Below are 23,043 nucleotides of genomic sequence, written 5' to 3'. Positions count from 1 at the left end.
GCCACTTCCCAGTTCTTTATGAAAGCCCTATAAAGCATGTAGGACCGAGGCTGTAAAACTTTATTAGTGACCATCTCTGTTGTTGTTTGACCCTGAATAGATATCCTTCAAGAATTTATCCCGAGGATTTGTTTTAATGTGATGAAAGGATCCTACATGTAATTTTTTTCGTGTCTGATCCTAACAGATAACAGCTTTGAAATTCTCCCATAATTGTTTCATGCAGCCAGTAAGAACTACATTCGTATAGCCATGAGTTTGTGTGCATATGTCAAGTTGGTTCAATCAAATGTCTCTTGCAGATTAGTTGTATTACCGTTTTTACTCGGAAGTGCTTAATAATTTAATGACAAAGTTAAACATCGGCTGTGAACTATTCAATTGTACAAATGTAAACAAGTCGAAGGGGTTTTAAAACATAATGATTATTGAACTGTGAAAAGCAGTCAAGACTTTGCTGAAATAACACTGAAATGGAAAAACCCTTTGAACTTTATCGGAACACTGTCCCGCTGTGCAGTTAGCAAATCAATGCTGACACGTTTAAAGTGGTGGAGAGTGCGCAGTAGCACGAGATGAGGGGTGGGATGAGATTTGGCATTAGAGTCACAAATGACCCAGTGTTTGGGGACACAGCACAGCTGGAGCAGCTTTAAGCCTCAAACAACCTCAAACATCCAGACGTACTCACAAGTTGGTGTTAAACTTTTACTGGCTAACACCAATAACATGTGTTAAGAATAATTCTACAAATGTTGTTTCTGTTGTATCTGTAAGCAGGAGGTGAGATCAAGCAGTGGCTCCGCACATTTTCTAGTCTATTAGTTTAATTCATTCCTCCTTAAAGTTGACCACAATTAAATCTAAGCTCCTGCACAGCTTTTGTCGGTCTTTAATCAAAATCTAGATATGGATTTCCTCTTTATACTTCGGAAACCTTTTCCGTCATTCACTGTTATGGTTTACGAGACATTTCAGTTAAACTTGAAGGCAGGTACGCCGGTGTTTAATTTAATGCCACTGTCCATGTTTTGACACTTTAGTTGCTCTTTGCAAGTCCGACAGCGACCATCCATCGAGGCATCTTTCATCACTTTGTTGTGCCTGACATATGGTTGGCAGAGTGAAAAAATGTGCCGACTTGGTGAAACATCTGGCGGTTTGCCAGGCGGAGCTGTCTCTCACAGGGTTTGCACCAACTGAGAGCTTAATGAGGGTTCACAGTGTGAGAACAGACCTTCATAATTTAACACTCTGGAAGCTTGAGGGATGTGCCCGGATTCATGCCTCTGCTGCACTGTAGTGTCTAAACAGCCTCAGGATGAGCTTTTTCTCTTGGTGGGGGGGAGGTGGACAGGGTGTGTGTTGTTGCACAGTGCATTCCCAGCCGAGGGTTTGTGCTACATGGTAGGTCACTGTGGTTTGTGTTGCTGGTCACATAAACCAGGCTGGCAAAGTGAAGCGAGCTACAGTGATGGTCATAATTTATGGAACAGTGCTGTCCGGAGCTGGGATGTGTGCCTGATGTAGTCCAGATCCACCCGCTCGGTGTGCAAACTTGCAAGCAACATTTGTTGCTACACTGTTTTCTCCGATATATACACGTGACACATCCACAAATCTTTGCAGGCGAAGGAATTTCTGCTTAATTGAACTGCCAGAATTAGATGTTTACACTTAATTTGTGCGACATCAGCAGAAATTCTTGTAAATAAATAAACAAATATAATCCTGCCGTTATGATGGGAGGTTTATATTAAATGTGCGGCAGATCTGTGCTCTTCAAATGTGCGCACACAAACAGTGTAAAGCCGTTATGGTGTAAATGATTGGTTCTGAGCCTTATGTCCCCCTCTGAGAAAGACTGCGGACCTCTCCAATTTCTGATTTGCTAAAAAGATTACTGTGGAGTCATTCTTATGAAACGCAAAAGCAACAGGCAGTTTCCCCACATCTGCTCTAGATTCTACAAAGTGTTTGTATGTGGTTTACTTTGACATGTGCTGATCTAATATTGATTACTGCACAGTCGGCAGAGCCTGGGGCTCTCGCAGTTATCCCTGGTACCCCTCCTAAAAGGGAGCTGGACCCTGGCCTGTGCACCACTAGTCTATAATCCAGTATCAACACAGTCTACTGTGTAATTTTCAAAATTAATAATGCATTAAAACAATATGAACCTAATTTAAAATAACTTAATATCTGTGCTTTAAGTCCACATTATATAGGTTTTGGACTTTGATTACATATTTTCTGCACAGTATTCAGCAGGATCAAGGGATACTTGGTTCATTGTGGTTACATAAGTTCCCCTATCAAACTTTCACTCGTCAGAAGCGACGTATGGGGGCATGGCTTAACATTCCTCTATGTGGAGGCAGATTCAGGTGTCTCACTGTTACTGTGAGGATCGTTAGGTTTCCACACACATGGCACCTGGTGGAGGGATGAAAGGTCACTCACATCAAACTTTGTGTTTATTCTATTTTTGGCCAGGGACTGAAGGGAGACTTGGTCAAATATTGGCTGGATTTAACAGTTTTGGGCAAGAAAGCTCTTTTTTGATGGAGCTGAAGAAGCAAACAGTGACTCATTAAACTTTATGGGTCAGAGCTGTTTAGTGATCAACGGCACTCTTTCTGCTGGAAACAGAACCTGCCCAGTCTCTTGCAAAATGGAAGTATAAATGTGAACGTGTTATCTGAGCAGGTCTTATCTGTGTAAGCGCTGCCTGGGTATTGTAGCTTTGATAAAACCCTGGTGTAATGACCGTAGGAGGGCCATTTTTGGTTGCGTTTTAGCTGTTTAAAAATATGAATTACAGGTTAGTTTAAATTTGTTCAAACCCGATGTTTGAAAAAAGTGATAGCCCGAATTCAAACTCCTTGGAATTGTCCTTTTGCATCATATAAGCCCACTCAATGTTACCCACTGCTGTAAGTAACAAAGGTGTCAACTGATGATCCTGGTACGGGACCTTAGTGACCATTTCAGTTACAGGATTTGGGTTATTGTGATGCCAGGGTGCTTGATGACCTCCGTCTTTATTTGATTCAACTGTGCATACGGAAATAATTAATGCCTCCCAGTTAAAGTCTGTGGTGTTTAGCACAAGTGCTCAGCTGTCACCCAGATCACTTGCTTTCAATGACAAAGGAGATGCAGCAGTGAGTTAGGAGCCCATCTTGTCCATTTTACGGTTTGGGAGGAGGTCCATTCAGGCTGCGAGTCCCTTAAGTCGTCCCAGGTGGCCTACTGCTGCTCCACATGGATGCAGCGAAAGACTCTTAACCATAGATCAAGTGGTTAATGGTGCTGAAGGCTTCACGGTGGTGGCACAATTTACAATTAGAAAATCGCCTTTATTTTTGAAGAGGGACAGTAGTTTATGTATCAGATGGCTCCATGTCCTACGTTTCATTGTCACCATGTTGTTATTTGTCCTTGTCCCTCCCTTGACTAACGAGGCAGAGCAGCCGGGTCCACACTTATCTGTAAACCTGAGAGCAGGACCATTGTTGTTGGCCATTAATAATGCAAAGAAAGGCCAGCGAGTCCCTTTTGTTTGAGGCAGAGAAGAAGACACCTCTTTCTCTTTGTCCTGCTGCACGGAGGACTTCACGAGGTGTTCCTCCGCGGTGCTGCTTAATGACAAAAAAAAAAAGTCACAAATCGTGGCTCATTAGTGGCAGATGCTTTTTGTTTACACTGTAGAGAATTGGCGGGTGCAGATGCTTCGTCGCAACATAAAGGCCACTGTGAATGAGCTCTGGTTAACGTTTGAACATTCAGACATCTCAGTCCATTAGCAACGATTGTTAGTCTGTGTTGCTCTTAATAGTTGTGCCAGATGTTGTAATAAAGAAAGTGAGAGAAAGAAGGGGAAAACGTTGCAGATGACCAGTCGGTCTCCACCAGATGCCGCTCATCTGTCCCAGGATGAGTTTGACAGGTAACTCTGCTGAATATACTGCACGAGCTTCAAAGGTGTTCCTTGAGAATTAAAAACCTCTTATCTCATGTTTGCCTCACTAAATACATATTTCACGATGAAACTTCCTTTAACCTCGTGATCCTAGGTCAACTGCTTTTATTTGGATATGCCCAGCAAGCTTTGATGAAGATATTCTTCTGCCGGCTCTCCTAAAGCAAACAAGCGCTTCCTGTTTTTTTTTTTTTGTGTTGAGCTTCATTCTTTTAACTGAATAATAGATAAGAAGAGCTACTGCAAATTTGACCTGTTTTTGCCTGCATCATTTTAAATCCAAGAGACACCAAACAAAGCTACCGATTAAAAAAAGAAAAGATCTTTACATGACATGTCACTATCAGAGCTGTCCGAGCATCTGAAGCGTGACACACAACATCTGGTTTCTCTTTAGCTGCATGGGGGCGCCTGGCTAAGCCTTCCCTCAAGGCTGGGTCATCCACTCCCAAGCAAATACAAGCAGGAGGGAGTAAAGGATGGGAGAGTAGACGCAGACAGAGGAGTTTTATTAAACAGAGATGTAAAGCATGTACACTATGCTTTACATGGTGAAGTGCCGACCAGAGACTTTGCTGGCTTTGAACTATAAGTCACGGGAAATGCTTCAAAAGCATGTGCTTCTGCAGGTTCCCCTCTTTTCTTATTTTTGATGTGATTTTGCTTTACTTGTCTGAAATCATCCATCCATCCGTATATAACAAGCTAAATATGGGCACGGGCAGGATACACCCTGGACAGATCACCAGTTCAAACACACATTGATGGACAACCACACACTTTTACAGAATATTCACACCTAGAGAGCAACATAGGGTCACCAACTTTAACTCATATATGTGTTATTGTACTGTGGGAGGAAACCCAGAGGAAACCCAGAGGAAACTCTGGCACACATGGGGAGAACATGCAAACTCCACACAGAAAGGCCCGGCCAGAATTTGAACCCATGACATTGTGAGGTGAGAGGACTAACCACTGCTCCAACGTGCAATTTCTCACAGAGTGAACTTTTTATAGTATCAAAGTATGACTTTTCCTTCTTAAGATACAGAATTGAATTAGTCCTAAATGGTGATTTCTCACATAAGAACATCTTTTTTCAGGCAGAAATGTTTTCTCCTCTCCTCCTCCTCCACTCTGGCTTGTTTATCATACTGTGGGTGTCAAGATTTACTGTGCAACCCCTTGACTTTTACGCCTGATTTCCGCCAGTTCCGGCTGTGTTGTGTTCCAGTGCCGAAGCGCCTCTTGAAGTTGAGGGTGGCCACTCGTTTTCATGCTTGTGTTTCACCAGATGTGCATTTTTAGAAGTGCGCGAGAAGCCAGTTGGCACTCTGCAGTGCTAAAGATGCACTTCTGGTCTATTTTTGACATGTTGAGTTGCACGGAAAAGTTTACAAAGCAAGGAGAATCTGGTCAACTGTAAACACCATGTATGGCTGCATTTAGAAAGTCAGCATTCATAAAGTGAATTCCTATTTGTTACGAACTCAGACCAAGAGGAAATCTAGATATACTGTACATTTCTACAAATAGAATATTACTGGCAATGCATGAGCAGAAATCTCTCATAATTAAGACCTTTTGCTTGGAGAAAGAAATGCAGGTTGTGGCAGTAACCGTAAATAGAGCAGGAGAAGGAAAGAGATGCAGAGATACAGAGAGGAGGAGTATGTGTATACAGGAAGCGAGGGACAGAGTTGGAAGGGAAATGAAAGGGTAAAGAGGCCCTGTAACACAGGCATTATGGAGGAGAAGGTAGGTTGGTGTTCAGCGCACACACGAAAAATGAAGGGAAGGGTTTAGAGGTTAATGATGACCTACAGCGAGAGACAAAGGAGGCGGAGAGACACCAGAGAAATACTAAAGCCATCTCACGCTTTTCACGAGCTTTGAGATCACAGGGGAAGGTGCCGAGTACTAATTTGGCTCATTACGGTCAGTGGAACTAATGGTGGCTATTGTTCTCCAGCGAAGCCCGGCCGACTCACTGTTTCGCTCCGTGCACGCATCATCGTGCACGTTTCCTCCTTGCTACCGTTCCCAGCACTTTAACACATCTGTAGGGACTTGATAAACACGAAACACGAAACCTACAAGCCAATGTGGCCGTGAACAGTGAATGCCAATAACAGAGGATTTTCCTCAAAAAGTTGTGTTTTGACAGCTAAAAAATATGAAAAGATTTATTGAGAAAAGCCACTCATTTCTTAATATCAGATAGGCTATTTATACAATCTGATTATATACGTGAAGTCCTCAAAATATGATCAGAATGTACTTCTAGCAACATCAATCAGATGCGCTTAAGGAAGCACGTATTTATCAGCTGTGTTTCCACATATGTTCCGATGCTAATCTGTGTGAAAACTGATATAACCAGAAGTGAACCCATAAATCTAAACGCTTAAAACAATATCTCTGAATTATGTTCTGAAGTTTCACCGCATTTATATCGGCAACTGTGTGAGCAACATTGTTTCATGAGGAGGTTTGAGCTCAAACAACCGACAGCCCACACCGTGACTCAGATTCAGTCACGTGATGTCTAAGATAGCACTTGGAGCAAGAGATAACCTATGAATTCAAAGTGGCTGGTTTCCCTCAGGAATTTTGCATCTTATCCACTGAATGCACACTACCATTACCAAGCAGAGCAAAAAGAAATGCATTGGCCGCAGGGCAAATCCAGATATCGCCTATATTGTAGTGAGTCTCAAGGTTATGACTGCTGACACGGTGAGGATTTATCAGCTCCTTTATCTGTAGAAATTGCCTCTTGTGTTCTTTATGTGATGTTTTTCCAGCCTTGACCCATCCCCCCCCTCACCGAAACATCAGCATTAATGACTTTGTTTAGGCTCCTGTGGCGATAATCTCCTTTAACGCTTCAATAGCATTAGCCTGACACTTTCCATTGTGAACGGCAGACGGAGAACAGATTGCTCCGGAAGAAAGATGTCTCATACTAAAAACCCAACCCATACAACATAACCTCATTCTGACTTCCTCCTCATTTTCCACCCATTTTTTGGAGTTTCATGTCCACTCCACCCCCCTCTCCCTTTTTTGTACTTTCACACCTGTTGTGAGACATTTTATTCCCGGATTTCAACCTAAACAATGGCTGACTTTCCCGAGCTTCGACATCTGGAAAACTAACCAGTACGTTGCTGCCCCCAATCCCTCCTCAATCCACCCCCCCTCCCCACCTCAGGTAATTTATAGTGGCATGCCATATAATAGTCTATAAGAGGAGTGTGGAGGCTGAATGAAGTAGAAAGTGCAGTAAAATGTTAGCTCACCTTCGTAAATGTCAACAATAACCTCATAGTTGTGAGTCAATTGTAAAGTCAATTGTAATAGAACAATGTTTACAAACCAAGAGTGCAAATCATTTTTTGAGTGCATGTTCGTGCTACATAAGGTCGGAATAGATGTGTTATTTCCCAATGTATGTTGGATTTTAAACTGCTATACCTTAGTTGCTTAATAGTGCCCAGACCACATAAGAAAAATAGACACATGACAAATGCACAATTTTAGAGATATGCACCTATTTTCTGATGATGATTCATGATAATTCAACTCAAATGATGAGCCATTATACAGCAATTTCATCTCACTAACGGCTTGTAATTTGCTGCTCCACAGATGTGTTTGGATTTAGATAAACTTTGTCTTCAGCTTTGTAGTGGCAGCTTTGCGACGTAATCTGCTTCTCTGTCACTCTTTGATGTTTTTGGACTCTATTATAATTATCTGTATGAAGCAATGGACCTGGTAAAATCATATTTCCCAAATGCATTTTCAGTATCAGAAAGACAATAATGGATAAATGCACTTCTGAGACAATGATCATTTAAGAAACTGCTGCAGTTTCTTCAGCTTGCTTCATCCTGATTGGAGTGTTACGTACCGTCGTGTTTTGGCTTGAAATCTCCAAGCATTTTTTTTTTTAAGTAGGCCAATAAGGTGGAAGAGGTGTAGTTGTGGGTGTAAAGTGTTTGCATGCGTTTGCCACTATCGGTGGTGTCAAGCGGTTCACTCTGACCGGTGAAATATAGATCCTTTTTCCTGTTTGTTCATTGTTTTACGTCTTGTGAAGGAAAAGCTAAAATAGCACTTGATAACACTGGAAGCAGACCTGAGGGAACAATAAGCTCTGGCGATATAGCACCCTCCTGCAGTCTCTGCAGCACAAGGAGCATGCATTTCTCCAGATAGACGTTACATACATATTGACGTGCGATAGAAAATAAACACTACGCGCACCTCTGGGTGTAACTGCTCCAAGTTTTAGAATTTTTGTTTGGAAGTTTGCATGAGCCAGAGACAGACTACTTGTTTGCACTCACGAAAAACCTGCAGAACCTTACAAACAGCAGCTCAAAAATCTACTGCTTCACTGTGTGTACAACCCTCCTTTATTTACAGGGCAGCCACTGATTGCCTTGTGCTGACACACACACGCACACACACTTATGGGCTCAGGAGTAAAACTAGAGCAGATACATAAATACCCATGGCCGCTTGCACATACACACTTACAGGCATGCATACGCAGACACACGATAACTCTGCTGAGATGTTTTACAGCTATAAATACGTTTCGGGTAGAGCCTACTCTGTTATAGGCACATGCGCCTTCCTCCCACTCTTTTATCCCTTTAAATCCTCTCAAACCATTAAAAACGTAAAAGATATCAAACATGGTCTTTACACAGAACACCATAAATATGGAATATTGCATACTGAGGCATGCCGTCATCCTGTGTTTGTTTTAAAGCTTCATTTAGTTTTTGTGGTGGCTTGTTTACAAAGCTGTCTCACTACAACCATGAAAGTTATTACTTCAGAAGTGTATTGCTGCGTTTAACCCTCTGGAGTTTAAGAAGCAGTTTGGTGGGTTTTAATTTCCAACAGCGTGCCTAGTTTTCAGGGTAGAAAACACATTTTTTGGGATACGTTCATGTCTCTTCAGTTAGTTGTCATGTTTTGGAAAAGTAATGGCCTTGACATTAAAGGTAAAGGGAATGATGCTCAGGCTATGGAGACAGCTTTTTTTTTTAATTTACCCTCTTAAAGTTATCTGTTGTCTCAGCAGGGGCTGAGCTTCAGAGGAGGCCCTATACACCCCGGAGCCATTGAGGGGTACGGGGCTGAAAGTCCTCACTTTATTATTGACTTTGCAGTGTTGAAGCATGTGTATGTTTATGTATCAGCTGAGCAAGCCAGTGCTGCTTAGGCTTATATCTGTTCCACCAACCATTGATAGTAGTTAATAATTTGTGAAACATAAAATCATTTGATAGTTTTGAGAAAATATCTTCCTCTGTCTGCATGCATTTTGGGAGGAAGCATCAGCAGGTGTAGGCCCTGGTCATCCTCCCCAGAACTTCACTTGGACAGTCTTGACTTCATCTGTGAGATTTTCTGAGCTTTCTCTGTGATACTAGATGCTGTGTATGCTGCAGTGAGCAATGATAAAGCTAGAAAATAAAATTATTCTTAACCATTCACTTACAAGCTACTGTGATGCTGTCTTGTATGTCGAAAATAAAGGGGAATTGCATATTCTTACATGTCAGCAATGCATTACTGCCTGCTTCATACTGTAAATGTTACTCCCTCCAGCTTTAAATAAGCACAAGCTGAGCTGATCTCCAGGGACTTCCAACCTTCTGGTCTTTGCCGCCTGCCCCGGAGAGTGACACCTCTGACTAAAACCTCTCTTTGTGTCTCCCGTAGGTCCTCACAGGTGAGGCGAAGACACAGAGATAACCTGCTTCTTCTCCATCTGTCCATCAGCGAGCAAAGTGCCTTGGTGCCGGCCACCCTCAGGTCAACTCAACCACGACGGGCGCCAAACGATAAAAGTCTTGACCTGGTGTCCCCTGGAAAACCTGCACCAAGCAAATATTTGAGGCCATTATATGTCATTTCTCCCGGCAGGCGTCACCAAAAATCAACAGTGAAGGGTGTTGTTGGGAGACAGAAAAGGTGGGGGAGGGAGAAGTAACCCTTTCAAAGTGCACCCGTCCTGCTATTTCTGTTGCACTGTGGGCAGGGAGCGTCTCATTTGGGAGTGCTCTTGGCTGGCAAAAAAAGGACTACCCTGTTCTGCCGATCCAAATGCCTGTATAAATACAGGATATAGATATAAATTTATCTGGGTTTTAACACTGCCCAGCAAAGACACTGTGAGCTATCTATAGAGAACCTTATAGTGAACTTGGACCTTGTGGCTGTTGGAATTGCCACTTGTCTATCACCCATAGGGAAGGATTTAAGAGAAACGAGGAAAGGAATGAGAACCGGCACAATTCACTACTCTTAAAAATTGAGTAAACACTTTGGTTAGGTTTAAATTTGACACACCCAACAGCAGCCCCCTGTGGCACACCGGAATCTCTAAATCAGTTGGGCAGTTTGAAAGGCTTTTCATGTCTTTCCAAGCTTGGTGAAATACCATGAAGCCCCTCACACCGATTGGATCCCCCTCTCCTCTGAGGCTCCTCAACAAGGGTCCGGATTACCTACGGAGGCAGATCGACGGAGGAAGCCAAGGCCGCTCCATCAGTGCTGTGGAGAGGCTCGAAGCAGACAAAGCCAAATACGTCAAGAGCCAGCAGGTGATTAACACTAAGCAGGAGCCTGTGCTGGCACCCTGTGCCACCCCGCCACCTCCGCCACGGAGGACAATCGCCATTGCTGGTAGCTTAACACCTCAGATTCCCCCACGCCGATCATCCAACACACCTTTCTCCACCCTCTCTGGCTCCTTCACTTCACGAGATGAAAATGAGAATGATGACTCGAGAAAGGAGAACAGACGGACTTCGGTTGACGTTGAGGCCCATAACAGGAGCAACGTGACTAAGGTGATGCCCCCCAGCCCAAGGGCCCCTGGAATTAACAACTTAGTAGCACCACACAGTGCTCCTGTGCTCAGAAGGAGTACAGGCAAGCGAATGCTGAGGCCGGACTCCCTCCTCATATACCGGCAGAAGAAGGAGTGCAAAAGCCCCAACGGTGCAACAGTCGGAGAAAACAATAATATGGAGTTGAAGGGGTACAGTTTTGTTCGACGTCTCTTTCAAGGTTCCACGAGAGAGAAGAGCAGCGGAGGTGAGGGCAGAATTCAGAAGATGGTGATCGGAGAAGAGAAAGCACCATCACGGGATGGCGACTCACGCATGTCTTGGACCTACGATAAAGACATTACAGACGGTGGAGCAGGAAGCAGGAGGTCGAGTAAAACCGACCAAGATCGTAGCCCAGAATCTCTCCACAGCCCTGGATTTAGCTGCAAGCTCCAAGAAACTAAGAATGGCCTCACAAATGGCACCAGTGGTGAGATTATTAATGGTGTCACTGAGGGAAACCACTCAAATAGCCACCATGATGAGAATGACCCGTGGAAGCGGGCATCTCCACCAGCGCCCAGAAGGCAGTTTGGGCAGTTACGGCGTTCGAAATCAGACTTACGGCTTCGCTGTTCTGTAGCTCTATCGGAGCAGGAGCACTTCTTTGACTTCTGTGGCCTGGACATGGACTTGATAGAGCGTCTGGGCAGAGACAATTTCCTTTCAGGCGCCAGTTCTATAGACACACTCTCCTTGGCGCTCCGCAGCGTCGGTGGAGACGGCTGCGGCGGCTCGGAGCCCAGCGAGTTCTCCCGCCACTCAGGAGACGGACTGTTTCAGGAGGAGCTGACAGAGCAGCTTCCCACTGGCGTGTCGATCATTGAGAGAAATGCTCGTGTGATCAAGTGGCTTTACGGGTGCAAGAATGCTGCTCGAGAAGGACCCAAAGAGTCAACTGTGTAATGGAGGGACGAGAATCTGTGTGCCATGATGTGTCAATAACCTGAAGGTGTCGATTTCGATGAGTTTGTCTTTTCTGATGGCTATTTACCCACTTACCACGCATGTTTACCAAGAGAACTCAGATGGTGTGGCATCAAGTCATGCAGATGGTTACATTTTGTCCAGATAACTGCTGGATGTGAAATTTCATTTGATGTTTAAAAAAAGCAATACCAACTCGTGAAGATGCATTGCAGCACAGAGGAAACAATAGAATTTTGGTTCTATTTTTATGCCTCGGGCTAAAAGCAGCAACTCACAGCAGCTGGGCTTCATAGGGCAAAGCTGCTTTTAAAATGTGACGTTAAATTTCAAATGAGTGCCAGCATCAGGTGATATCCTGCTTCGTTTTACTTCCTAATATCTGCATGTTCTGGTACCATCTCATGGCACACAAAATCTAAAGTCCCTCAACTCCAAAGATTCTGTTTCTTTGTTTTAAAGAACTGCTAATAGTTTGTTGTTGCTTTATTTTCTGTCAAAATAATACATTGTATTTATAGATACCATGGAAGTATTGTGTGAGTAAAGATTGATGGTGCTGGTGAATGGAACTCTTCCTCTGGGTAAAAGGTTTTGCTCGCTGTGTGTATGAGTGGACATGCCGTCCTTGACATTTGTAGTTTTCATTGAATGACAGAACCGGATTTGAACTGATTTAGAATCAGGCCTCTGTGACCCCCCCCAAAGGCACATATGTGTATCTTTGTTTGGCACAGTAGACAGTTTAGTGTCCTCGACATCAACACTTTACCTTAATGACTAATTTAAAATGGAAAACCACTAAGCTAATGTTTATTTCTGAACTGGAAATCTGCTGTGTGAGTGTAAAGCCAACCATGAGTACCTCATTTGAATCGGTCCCAGTTTAGTTTATCTGTTGCTTTTTCTTTTTTTTTCTCCTTTTTTTTTACTACTTAAACGCAGGCGTTGGAACAAACATGCGAGGCACCCCTGTGGGGTTATTAATGCACTGAACTGGACAGAAAGAGGAAATATAAAAATATAAATATATAGCTTCGACTCTTTCCAGAGATTCATCTCATGTAATGTTGAACACTGAGCTGGATTTCAAGGACGCTTCTGCATCCAGGAAGAGAAGAAAGTACATCTGGCCAGTAGTTTATTTTTTAATCATTTGTATTTGATTCTTTAACCCATAAGGAGTCCACTGCGCAACAATTGCTTGTGACACGGTTATTGATTTCCCCAGCCATTGTTTCATTGCCTGGTCACTGCTGTGTGAGCTGCAGAATATTATTCACTTTACAAACAGTGAATATTTACGAGGAAAAGTGCATGTCTTTAGGAGTTTTAATCTCACTGAAGAATTTTCCTGGCTTGACCAAGTTTACCGTAATAATTTCATCTCTCAAATCAAAGAACCGCAAACTTTCTGCCAAGAGTTTTAGGGAGTCACTTTCTCCATCTGGCAGTTTGCAAACGGTTACCCTCCCCTACTCGGCTCGGGCGACCCCCTTCTCCCATCAAAACATGCTGGAGCTGCCCTCCCCTCTCTGATAAGCACAGATCCTACCTCACTTCATCCATTCTTCAGTGATTCCCACTTTATCTCCATGAAAGGTCATTTCCATTGCTTGCTGGAGGATGCCACTGAAATGTGAACTGGGGGTCTGCTGAGATATATGAGGGTCAGACCAGAGAGGCCTCGTGGGCTGAGCATTACTGAGCTCAGGGGCATGTTATACAAGTACATTTGATAACTTTACACAATTACCTGCAGCCTTGATGTTACTTTTTGTATCTTATCACGAGCATGTCGCACTCCTGAAAATCCTTCCACATTGGTTTTTTTATTTTTATTTTAAACTCCCTGTTGAAAAGTGTTCGGTTGCATGTTTACAAACGGGCTCCATAACTTCTGATTTTCTTTTTCTTTTTTTTATCTGATATATGAGAGATTTAGTTTTTATTCCAAAGAGGTTTGTGTATGATGTACACACCAAATAAACACAAATAAGAAAACAAGAGTGTGATGGTCATCTTTGTTGCCTTTGTTGTGTTTTTTTAAATTTTAAAGATATTAAAACATGTACACTTCTTTTTCAGCCTCCCTCTACAACGGCGTCAGGTCTCATTTTTCACATTATCTCAAGTGGGTATAGGCGCTAATCCTTTTGGCATTCCCTGCATAGTGAACGCTTGAGAGCGCAGCAACAGGTTGTGTTTGTAGACAAGGAGGTTTCTGTGTGGCCTGATGCTGCGTCTACGCCACGCTGTCTGCAGCCGTCTGCAGCCGTCTGACACTCCTCGTGTCTCTTCTGACTCAGCATGTGTTTTCATGCTCACAACGCTCTGAAATCTGATGAGGAAAATCGCAAAATTCTTTTTTTTTTTTATCTTAAGTTGACTCATCAAGTCGAAGAATTTGAAAGCCCAACTAGCACCAGCTAACTGTTATTGGAGGACTGTGGATGAGATTTAAAAACGTGTTTTTCTATGTATTGCTAGACATAAAAATTCATATTTTAACAATTTAAAGCTTAATTTGAAAAAATTTTTTAGTAACTCTAAGTGAAATATCACTATGTTGACAGTAGTCATTCATCTAATCAGACCTGCATTGTACCGGTGAGTTCATTGTAACTTTCACCGATTTTGACTTGTTTGTTATATTACATTTTGAATCAGCATCATCAGAGAAAGCATGCAAAGAATCGCACAGCGTTGACAGACGCAAAGCTAAAATAGCATTAATCATAATCATGGGCTGGCGGGCCAAAATCATCGAGCAGGAAGCTTTGAATCGAGACTCACTCGGGAAAAGTTGTACTTTAATGTTCTGATGAAAGTAACTGTGGCTGTTCATTATTTATTGGCTATTGAACTGTTAAAGTAAGAGTATCCGACACTGGTGAAAAGTAGCATTAGTAAGAAATTCATACTGTGAGGGTGAATTGATGAAAAAATGCATGCTGAAGTCGGAAAGAAAATAATGCAAGAGGACGATGACAGTCTTCTAACAAGTCGGCCTAAAGACTGCGCCAGGTCCCGGTTCCCAACTAACCTTTAGTAAAATACACTCTACAGTCTGAACATCATGACCAGGGCTGACATTCACGAAAGTCACAACGAGCAGCAGATTTAGTTCAATTCTGAACATCCTGTGTTAAACAATAAAATACCTCAATCATTGGCGTCATTAGATACCTCAAGGCCACATACCTAAGAGAGACTTTTATTTAAACTCCTTAACAGATGTTTAATTATAGCATTTGATTGTCTAACGTATGGTTGAGATCACAACCAAGATTTTATATGTTTTAATTTGTCTTTCTTACGTTTATGTCCCTAAAGCTCACTGCAAGCTGAGGTCATAACTTGGCAGCCCTGCTAACACACCGACGCACATTTTCACACACACACACATCGTCATCTGTGGCCAGTTCAGTCACTGATGAACCAAACAATCATATTTTTAGATCGTATAAGAGAAACTGGGTCTGATTGGATCCCAAAACTTTGAATTGGGATGTTTTTATAGTTACTATTGTTATCCAAACTTTATCTTCTTCCCATTTATCTGCTGCTTGAAGAAGAAGTCTTTGTCCTTTTATAGCAATGACAATACATTTTTCTGATTTTTTTTTCTGATTTCCAAAAAGTTAAATGTTTGTTCGTTTGTTTTTTTTGTTTTGGGTTTTTTTGGTGCGGGGGGCATTTTAAGGGACTTTGTGAAACACCATATAATCAGCTGGTGCCATGGACAGCTACATTTCACAATATAATCACCTATATATCAGCTATAGAATGGTTGTTTTTTTTCTCCAATCCCATGAGGATCCTGTTAATAATCACACTTTTACCTCTACCAAGGAAAAGCAAGAGAAATTGATTCCATGTTACAAGTCAGAACTTGTAAGTTGTTTGTTTCATGAATATCCATTCAACATCTGCTAATTAATGTAGTAATTAATGAAAGTGCAGAGCTGGCTCTCCTAAAAGGAAACCAAACCCACTGACCAGCACCTCTTAAGCTCACGTGCAGACTGGTAGTCGGCTCCTTAAACATAAGATATCTAAATGAAGTAATCCAGAGCTCATAGATTTGTATCAGAAAGCAGTTGATCATCCTGAGTGTGATGCATGGCTGCTCATTGTTTTTCATTGTTGATGGAGCAGCTTCAGGATGTGACTGTAAAAGACTCATTCAGATGTTCGGCGGTAAAGGTTCAATCAAGAGCACAAATAAAAGCATGTTTTCTATTTTAAAATGGAGTTTCCCCTCCTAAGAGTCAAAGAAAAGGCCACTTAAGGACCTGGCAAGTGCTCTGTTTCTGTTGTGCACACAATTTTACAAGCTCATGAGCTTTAAATCCCCACGGAAAATACAGTGTATGTATTCAAACTACACACATCCTCGTTTCTCTCTTCCTGTGTCGCACACATCCCGTTCACTCGTTCCGTCTTTCCCGATGCGGATCGAAACAATAGGCCTCCTGTGTGCCCGTGTCTCTGTCAGTTACTCTGACCGGAGGGCCTGCTGTGACATCCTGTTTTGGGTTCATAGGACAAGGTTTAAACATATGGTCATGTTTTGGGTTTGGCCTTTCTTCCTCAGTCTGCCTGGAAATAAACAGACAACAGCTGGTAAAGGCCGACGTGGATCTTATTATTACCGGGCACACGCGGTTTAGGCTGGCCTGGTGCTGAGCAAGCAAAGATTTCAAGGAGGAAAAGTGGAGCTTGGGTACCTGTTTAAGACTTTAGTGCATGTTCAAAAGAAAAAAAGAAAAGAAAAAATGCCGGGCAGTTTGAAAAGTGGATGATAAAATAGCAGGAACCCACCACTCCAGGCTTTGATGCTGCTGATGTGGGTTTTTTTTATTTTCACTTGCATTAAAAAGAAAACACCACAGGGGGTCGGAGGACCTTCTGCTTCACAGTTTTGCCCACCAGCAAATCCTGTTCAGCTAAGTTTTGACCCAAATACGACTTGATAAACTTGAGACAGAATAAAACCACCTCTTCAAATGACACTAAAGCATTCCTTAAACTCTAAATTTAAAGTAAAATATAGGGGTTTTTTTTTCTTGTTGAAGGCCTGAGAGTCAATAATGCTGAATGACATCTGTTTACCTTTCAGATGCAGTTTAAACATCCCAAATGGGATTTTGTGTTGTTGTTGGGAGTTTTCCTTTTTCTTTGTCACTTACGAATCCGAGGCAAAATCCAAGCCTCTCTTCAAATGAATCCTCCGTGTTCCACTATCTGATAACAACCCTAGTCAAATACTGAAAATGTATGTTTAAATTGTTTCCAACTGGGATGCATTTGTGGCTGGGAGTTTTTTTTTGTTTTGCCTCCGTGCTCCGAGAAGCAATAATGTGTGTCAGGGTTAGCATGGGTTGTGAAGTGTGTCAAATCTGGCCTACTTCTTCTGCGCCAGCAACTCGGGCAGACTGCGGATGTCTCCGCTTGAGAGAAGCTCAGTTCATGACTCAGGGACAGAGAGGGGACACACACACACACACAGTAGTACACAGGGGTCCGCCACTATTTTAGCCAATTAGCGGCTGCTGTCAGGGCACACTTTTATCAGACATGAGCCACAAACATGAAAAAGATTCAATCAAAAGGAGACTTCTCTGTTACAGTGGAGCCGGTTTGAATCAAATGATTCTGGTGGAGAATAAAAGATTTGTTTCAGTTATAATATCTAAATCTGATGGACGGCATCAAAATTATTCTGTAACTGGGAAAAATAGAATAGAAATTATCTTTCCACATGATTAGTTTCCCTCATGATCTCTGCAAAACAAGATATGAGTTTGGCGTTTATGCAGTTTTACTAATCAATTCAAGCTGGCATGTGACTCAATATATAAGGACCTGAAGTGTACTCAAGATGTCAGTATGCAGGCTTCATTTAATTAATTTCTAATGTTTTTTTTTAAATGTCCAACAAAATATAAGGATGCATAAAAGAGCTGGGCGAAGTTAAGAATTCTAATGAAAAATGCTCAGGAACATGCAAAGCAATGAAAAGTGCATTTAATGTTGGTTTTATTTTTGCAGCTTTATCGTGACTTCTATCAGCACATCTGGTATCGTTTGTTGGAGCAACATGGATATCATCATCTTTTTTTCTATAGAATGCAACACAATAGATTATGAAGTCTTTTAAGACTTGTAGTCGTGATTAACTGGGACTGCACATCGCAATTTTTTTTTTTTGAGGACATAACGTCATTCTGAGGAATTAAAAGCATTGAGGTTAAACACTACCGCACCATGTTGCCCACAGTTTGTCATTCAGGGTGACCAAAAGTTAAGTGTCAACACTCTCAAACAACTGAATCAGGTCAACTGGACACGGTCAAGTGTCTTTTTCAAGTGGCTTCATCAGTTCATGTTGTCCTCTTGATCAGGCTGGTTAGTCTGAGGCTTGTCAAGGAACAGCATGAACTGATGAAGCCACTTGGGCCAGGATCGAAACGTCTTCCAAGATATAGACCTGATTCAGTTGCTTTGGATTAACGAGAAATTGCATCGATATGATCGTCAGCTGGAGCGCAAACAGTAAGCTATGTTGTGCTTTTTAATGGACGTGAATTCATGTGACTGTACTCAAGCAGTCCGCCAGGCTACCAGACCTCGCTCCTCAGTTTGATCTGATACAGACACACATTGACTCCTTACTGACACGTCTAAGAAAAAAAAAAAAAAAAAAATCCTCACAAAACGAGTCCAAGGAATGACTGGAATGATCCAACACAGCAGCAGCAGCAGCAGCAGCAGCAGCAGCACTTGGACACGTTATGCAATGCGTTTCCAAAATCAAACAGCTGCCTCACATCTGGGAATGCAAAACCCAAACTGTTAACCTGCTTATTGTCCAAACACACATCAGAGGAATTTCAGCTACAGAACTTCTCCTGAATGGGCTGAAATCTTAAACCAGGAGGTGCGGGGGGGGGGGGGGGGGGATCTGCTTTGGCGTACCCCCACCTCTGTAACAAAACCCCTCCCTGGGCTGGAGGTATCCTATAGCGATGCCGGGTCATAAATCAGAGTGGCCCTTTTCATTCCTCCCTCTCATGCGTGACCTCTGCTTTCCAGGGGGTCAGGGAGTGGGGCCGAGTCTCGACCCTGTGGGAAACCTGACCAGGAGCCGCGGCCCTCCTCAAATAACCGCCTGACGTCAGGAGAAGCTGCAGCGTTACGGCGGCAGCACTGCGAGGAGACGAGACAGGAGTTTTATATGTTTTCCTTTCGGTGTGCGGCGAGGTCAGATGACCCTCATTGTAGGACAAGAGCGCTTATTGACCTCAGCTGGGCTGAACCGAAACTCCACATGGAGCCATTCTCACTCTCTCTCTTCAGTCACACAGCTACTGAAGGTGTTACACAGTCGGAAAGTCCTGCTCCAACCTCCGCAGTCCAATGAAAGAGATCGTGTTGTGAATTAACTCACCTCTCCAGTAGTTTTCCACACACACACACGCTCCTCCTACTTGGCCCAGCATTGTAAAGTTAGCCAGGTAATCTCTGTAATCCCGGACACTCCCACCAGAAAACTCTGGTATTCCTTACTAGAAGTAAGATTAAAATCTTCAATCTACCAAATCATAGTAAATACACTCAGTTTGGAGCAAGATTGAGTCATTGTGTTTATTTCCTTTGAGCGTATTCACTACCCATGTCTTGAATGGACTTTGGCAATAATCTGACTTTTGATTACAATGCTTTGTTTATTTTCATCAGGTCCTTCTTTAGACGGACCAAAACCATCATGGGAGTGGAATTCTGCTACAAGGTTTTCACCAAAACCAGTGGGGCTGGTCAATCAAATTATGTATTCTCCATTCACACATAATGCAGTCTGTTAGAAAGCATCGACACGACCAAACTCACATAACTTCTACCCTCCATAGTTCAGAAATGTCAGCTCAGCTCACATTAGTAAACATTTTTAGTATCAAAGAAACAGTAAGATTTGCACAAGGGAAAAAGGTCACTTGTTTGATTAAAAAAAGTTAGATAATCCTTTCTGAACTTCTGAAAATAAGTTTGTTTTGTGACAGTTCTCTTATGTTTGTATGCCCCAACAAAGGTATAATTTATTGAAGTAAGGTATTGCCTCTGACAATCAGTGCAACACGTGATTATCTTTGCTAACAGAATGAATTTAGTCAATATAAACGTTTAAAAATGAAATTTAAATATTCAATATTTATCATCAAGCATGTCACACAAGTGCACCTCTGGGATAACATGAAGTTCTGATTGACTCTTCAGCCTCATTTCTAATGATAAAACACCTCAAAACTCAGCCTTTGTAGTACTTTCTGATCGCTCAACTAACAAAAACTGCATTTGTTTGACTAAGACCTCCAGAAATTAACAGTCCTGATGTAGTGAAGTGCTTTGACGAAAGCTGTGAGGCCCAAAGCTTTAGAAGACGGCCAATAACCCCCCGTGTTTGTTTTTACCTGCTGCATGTGCAGATTAGCAGTTAACTGCAAAGTTTTCTTTATGTGAAAATTCTCACAGTTCTCACACACACAGTGCATCCCTCCCTTTTGGTGAAAACAAAACCAAAAATGATAAGAATCGAATAAACAAACAGGAAAGGCCTTGTGGCGGACGGTTTGTTTTGAAGAATGCCTGAGAGGTTAGAAAAACCTCACAGCTGTTTGTGAATGTAAACCTACAGAAGACACGACGTGAACGGTGTTATTTCACTTTCCTTTCTTCATAAATCAATAAGAGCATCCAGATTATAGAGCGTCTTTTTCCAACAGTGGAAATAACCCACACAGTCAGGAAGCCACAGCTGATGTCTCAGAGCAACTATAAAAAACTCAAGTTAAATATATTAAAACCGGCTTAGAAATGAAGGCCTCATCCACACAGAGGAAGCAGTTTGCGTTTACCGACATCTTTTTTCTTTTTTAATTGTTTAATTATAGAGACATCCTGTTCACAGGAGGTCATCTTTTCAGGAGAGATAATTGATCAAACCAATTTCCAGAGTAGGTAAATCGAAAAACGCCTGAGAGGCTGATGTCATATCCACACCTCAAACTTCACCCTGCCAACAGCAACACGACAATGGAGGATTACAAGGTTGTGTCAGTGCTACAGTCGCTACTGAGCTTGTTCTGGCTTTTACAATCAGATTTCCTCTTCCATCATCCGATTGCTTCGTGTCTTCTTTGTTTCTTTGGTATTGACATTTGTGAGTCTACTCAAAAAGAATGTTTAGATTGTTTTTACTCATTTCCGAAATTTAGGCAACTTAAACATCACGCATGCTGTCCTAATACCTGTGAAGATAATTGCATTACTTTTTGAAGAGGTACCAGGTGTAATAATCTAATAATCCAATAATCTGTCAATTACACAACATTGTTATGAAGGTTTAAAAAAAATGGAATGGTCCCGAACAAATGATGAGATGTCAAAGATCATTCTGTCTATAGTCTTTGGAAAAGAGGCTTGCGTTTAAAAAAAAATTTAATTCCACTATTTGGGATTGCGAGTCATTAAATATGTTTGTATGTTTTATGTATACTTATGTATATTTATTTTATACTGGATATAAGAGCATTTATTTTCAGAGCAGATGGTGTAAAAACATGTGACCAGACTTTTAACACAGTTTTGACTGGTTTTAGATGCTGTTTATGTGGAGGACAACAACACTTTGTCATGGCTTTAAGATTTCACTGAATCCAATTCGGTTTAAAATATTAAAATTATTTCTTTTTTTTTTTTTGTTTTGTTCAACTTTGTTACATTAGAGAAATAATCCAACTTTATTGTGTATACATTCAGCCTTCATGCACACAGAGACTCACTGAAAGGCTAGGAAAAAAAAATGTAGACAATTACAATTAATCAAATGGCGACGCTTCAAAATATTGCAGGTTTTAAAATAGTTTGAGCCCTGTGTTTTGCAGTGGCATACAGCAAAATGTTTCAGGTCTCTGCAATGTGAGAATCACACAGTGTGATCTCTTTCCAGAACAAGAAAACATCAGGTCAACTGCTGGCCTTCAACTCTTCTACCCTCATCCACACTTCTCTGATATCCAACTCCCACGAGGGCACAGAGTTCATAAGCACAACCTCTTTTTCTACAGTCGCTTTATTGGTCACTTTATTGCACCCCTACGGTTTTCCTTTTACTCTTCCTTTCAGTTCTTGGTGTTTTTCTCCAAACGGGGGAAAAGCGGGACCATATGTTGACAGTATGCCCAGGGTGCAAGCAGAGATGAGCCCTTCCCTATTTTTAGGTGGCGGCTTTGATGTGTTCCAGTCGGTTATAATTGTTTGGGAAAATGTATGTTTAAAAAAAAAAAAAAAAAGTCGAATCATCCACTGCTTCAAATAGTTTGACTCATGCTCGTCGTCGTCCTCAGATGAGCCTTCGGCGGCAGTTCGGGTCTCGACATCGTTTGATTTCACCGTCGGGTCAAAAGCACTGAGCTCTGCAGGTCTTTGAAGGAGGCAGCAACACTTGCAGAGTGAAGAGGTGTAACTCAGTTTGACAGGTGTTGCTGCGTAATCGAATTCACCGTGGAAGTATAGATTAATGTTGTAACTTGAGGTCAACCCGGTGTCCTTCTGATTGTAGAATGAATTCACTTCCAAGTGAGTGATGCAGAAGTGAGTCTGAAAAAAAACAGACATATAGATTTTACAACCAGATTTCTCGTCCCAAAAAAATGTTTTGGGGGAAGCCCAGGAATTTCCCGATACATCAGAAAACTAGATGGTCTCTCTTAGCGGAGCCGTGACAATGGCTGCCAGCGGACTCTTCTCACTGTACCACATAAAGCCACCGATTTTCAGCCAAAAACAAAGACATCGGCAGGATTACCCATCTTTCATCTGGGATCACATAGTGTATATTCATCAGAGGAGCACAATACATTCAAATTCATCATTATTGTCAATATGCTCTTGACTGAACAGCAATATATTGACTGTACTTGTACTGTGTGTTCATGTTATTTCATGTCTTTGGTCAATCAGATGGAGCCCCGCCACCTTAACTCTGAATGTCCGAGGTCAGAAAAAATATATACAGAACTTAATGAGAGTTGTGATGGTGAGAACAAGTTCTGCTATAGGTCCTGTTTAAAAAGCATATTTATCCGGAAACACGTAGCACATATCAACAAGTGTTGCAGTCATGAGCTTTGAACCTTT

General features: G+C 42.0%; 1 protein-coding gene across 1 annotated transcript; it reads left to right on the top strand.

The window, feature by feature from the left end:
* Positions 1–10,130: 10,130 nt before the first annotated feature.
* fam110d (family with sequence similarity 110 member D) lies at positions 10,131–13,818 on the top strand. The gene has a single exon (XM_080471999.1). The coding sequence runs from the start codon at positions 10,462–10,464 to the stop codon at positions 11,818–11,820; it is 1,359 nt and encodes a 452-aa protein (XP_080328125.1). The 5' UTR covers positions 10,131–10,461; the 3' UTR covers positions 11,821–13,818.
* Positions 13,819–23,043: the final 9,225 nt, after the last annotated feature.

Source organism: Lipophrys pholis, assembly GCF_963383615.2.
Source record: "Lipophrys pholis genome assembly, chromosome: 9".
NCBI lineage: Eukaryota > Metazoa > Chordata > Actinopteri > Blenniiformes > Blenniidae > Lipophrys > Lipophrys pholis.
Note: the sequence above shows the minus strand (reverse complement) of the source record. Positions and strands in the feature narration are given on the sequence as shown.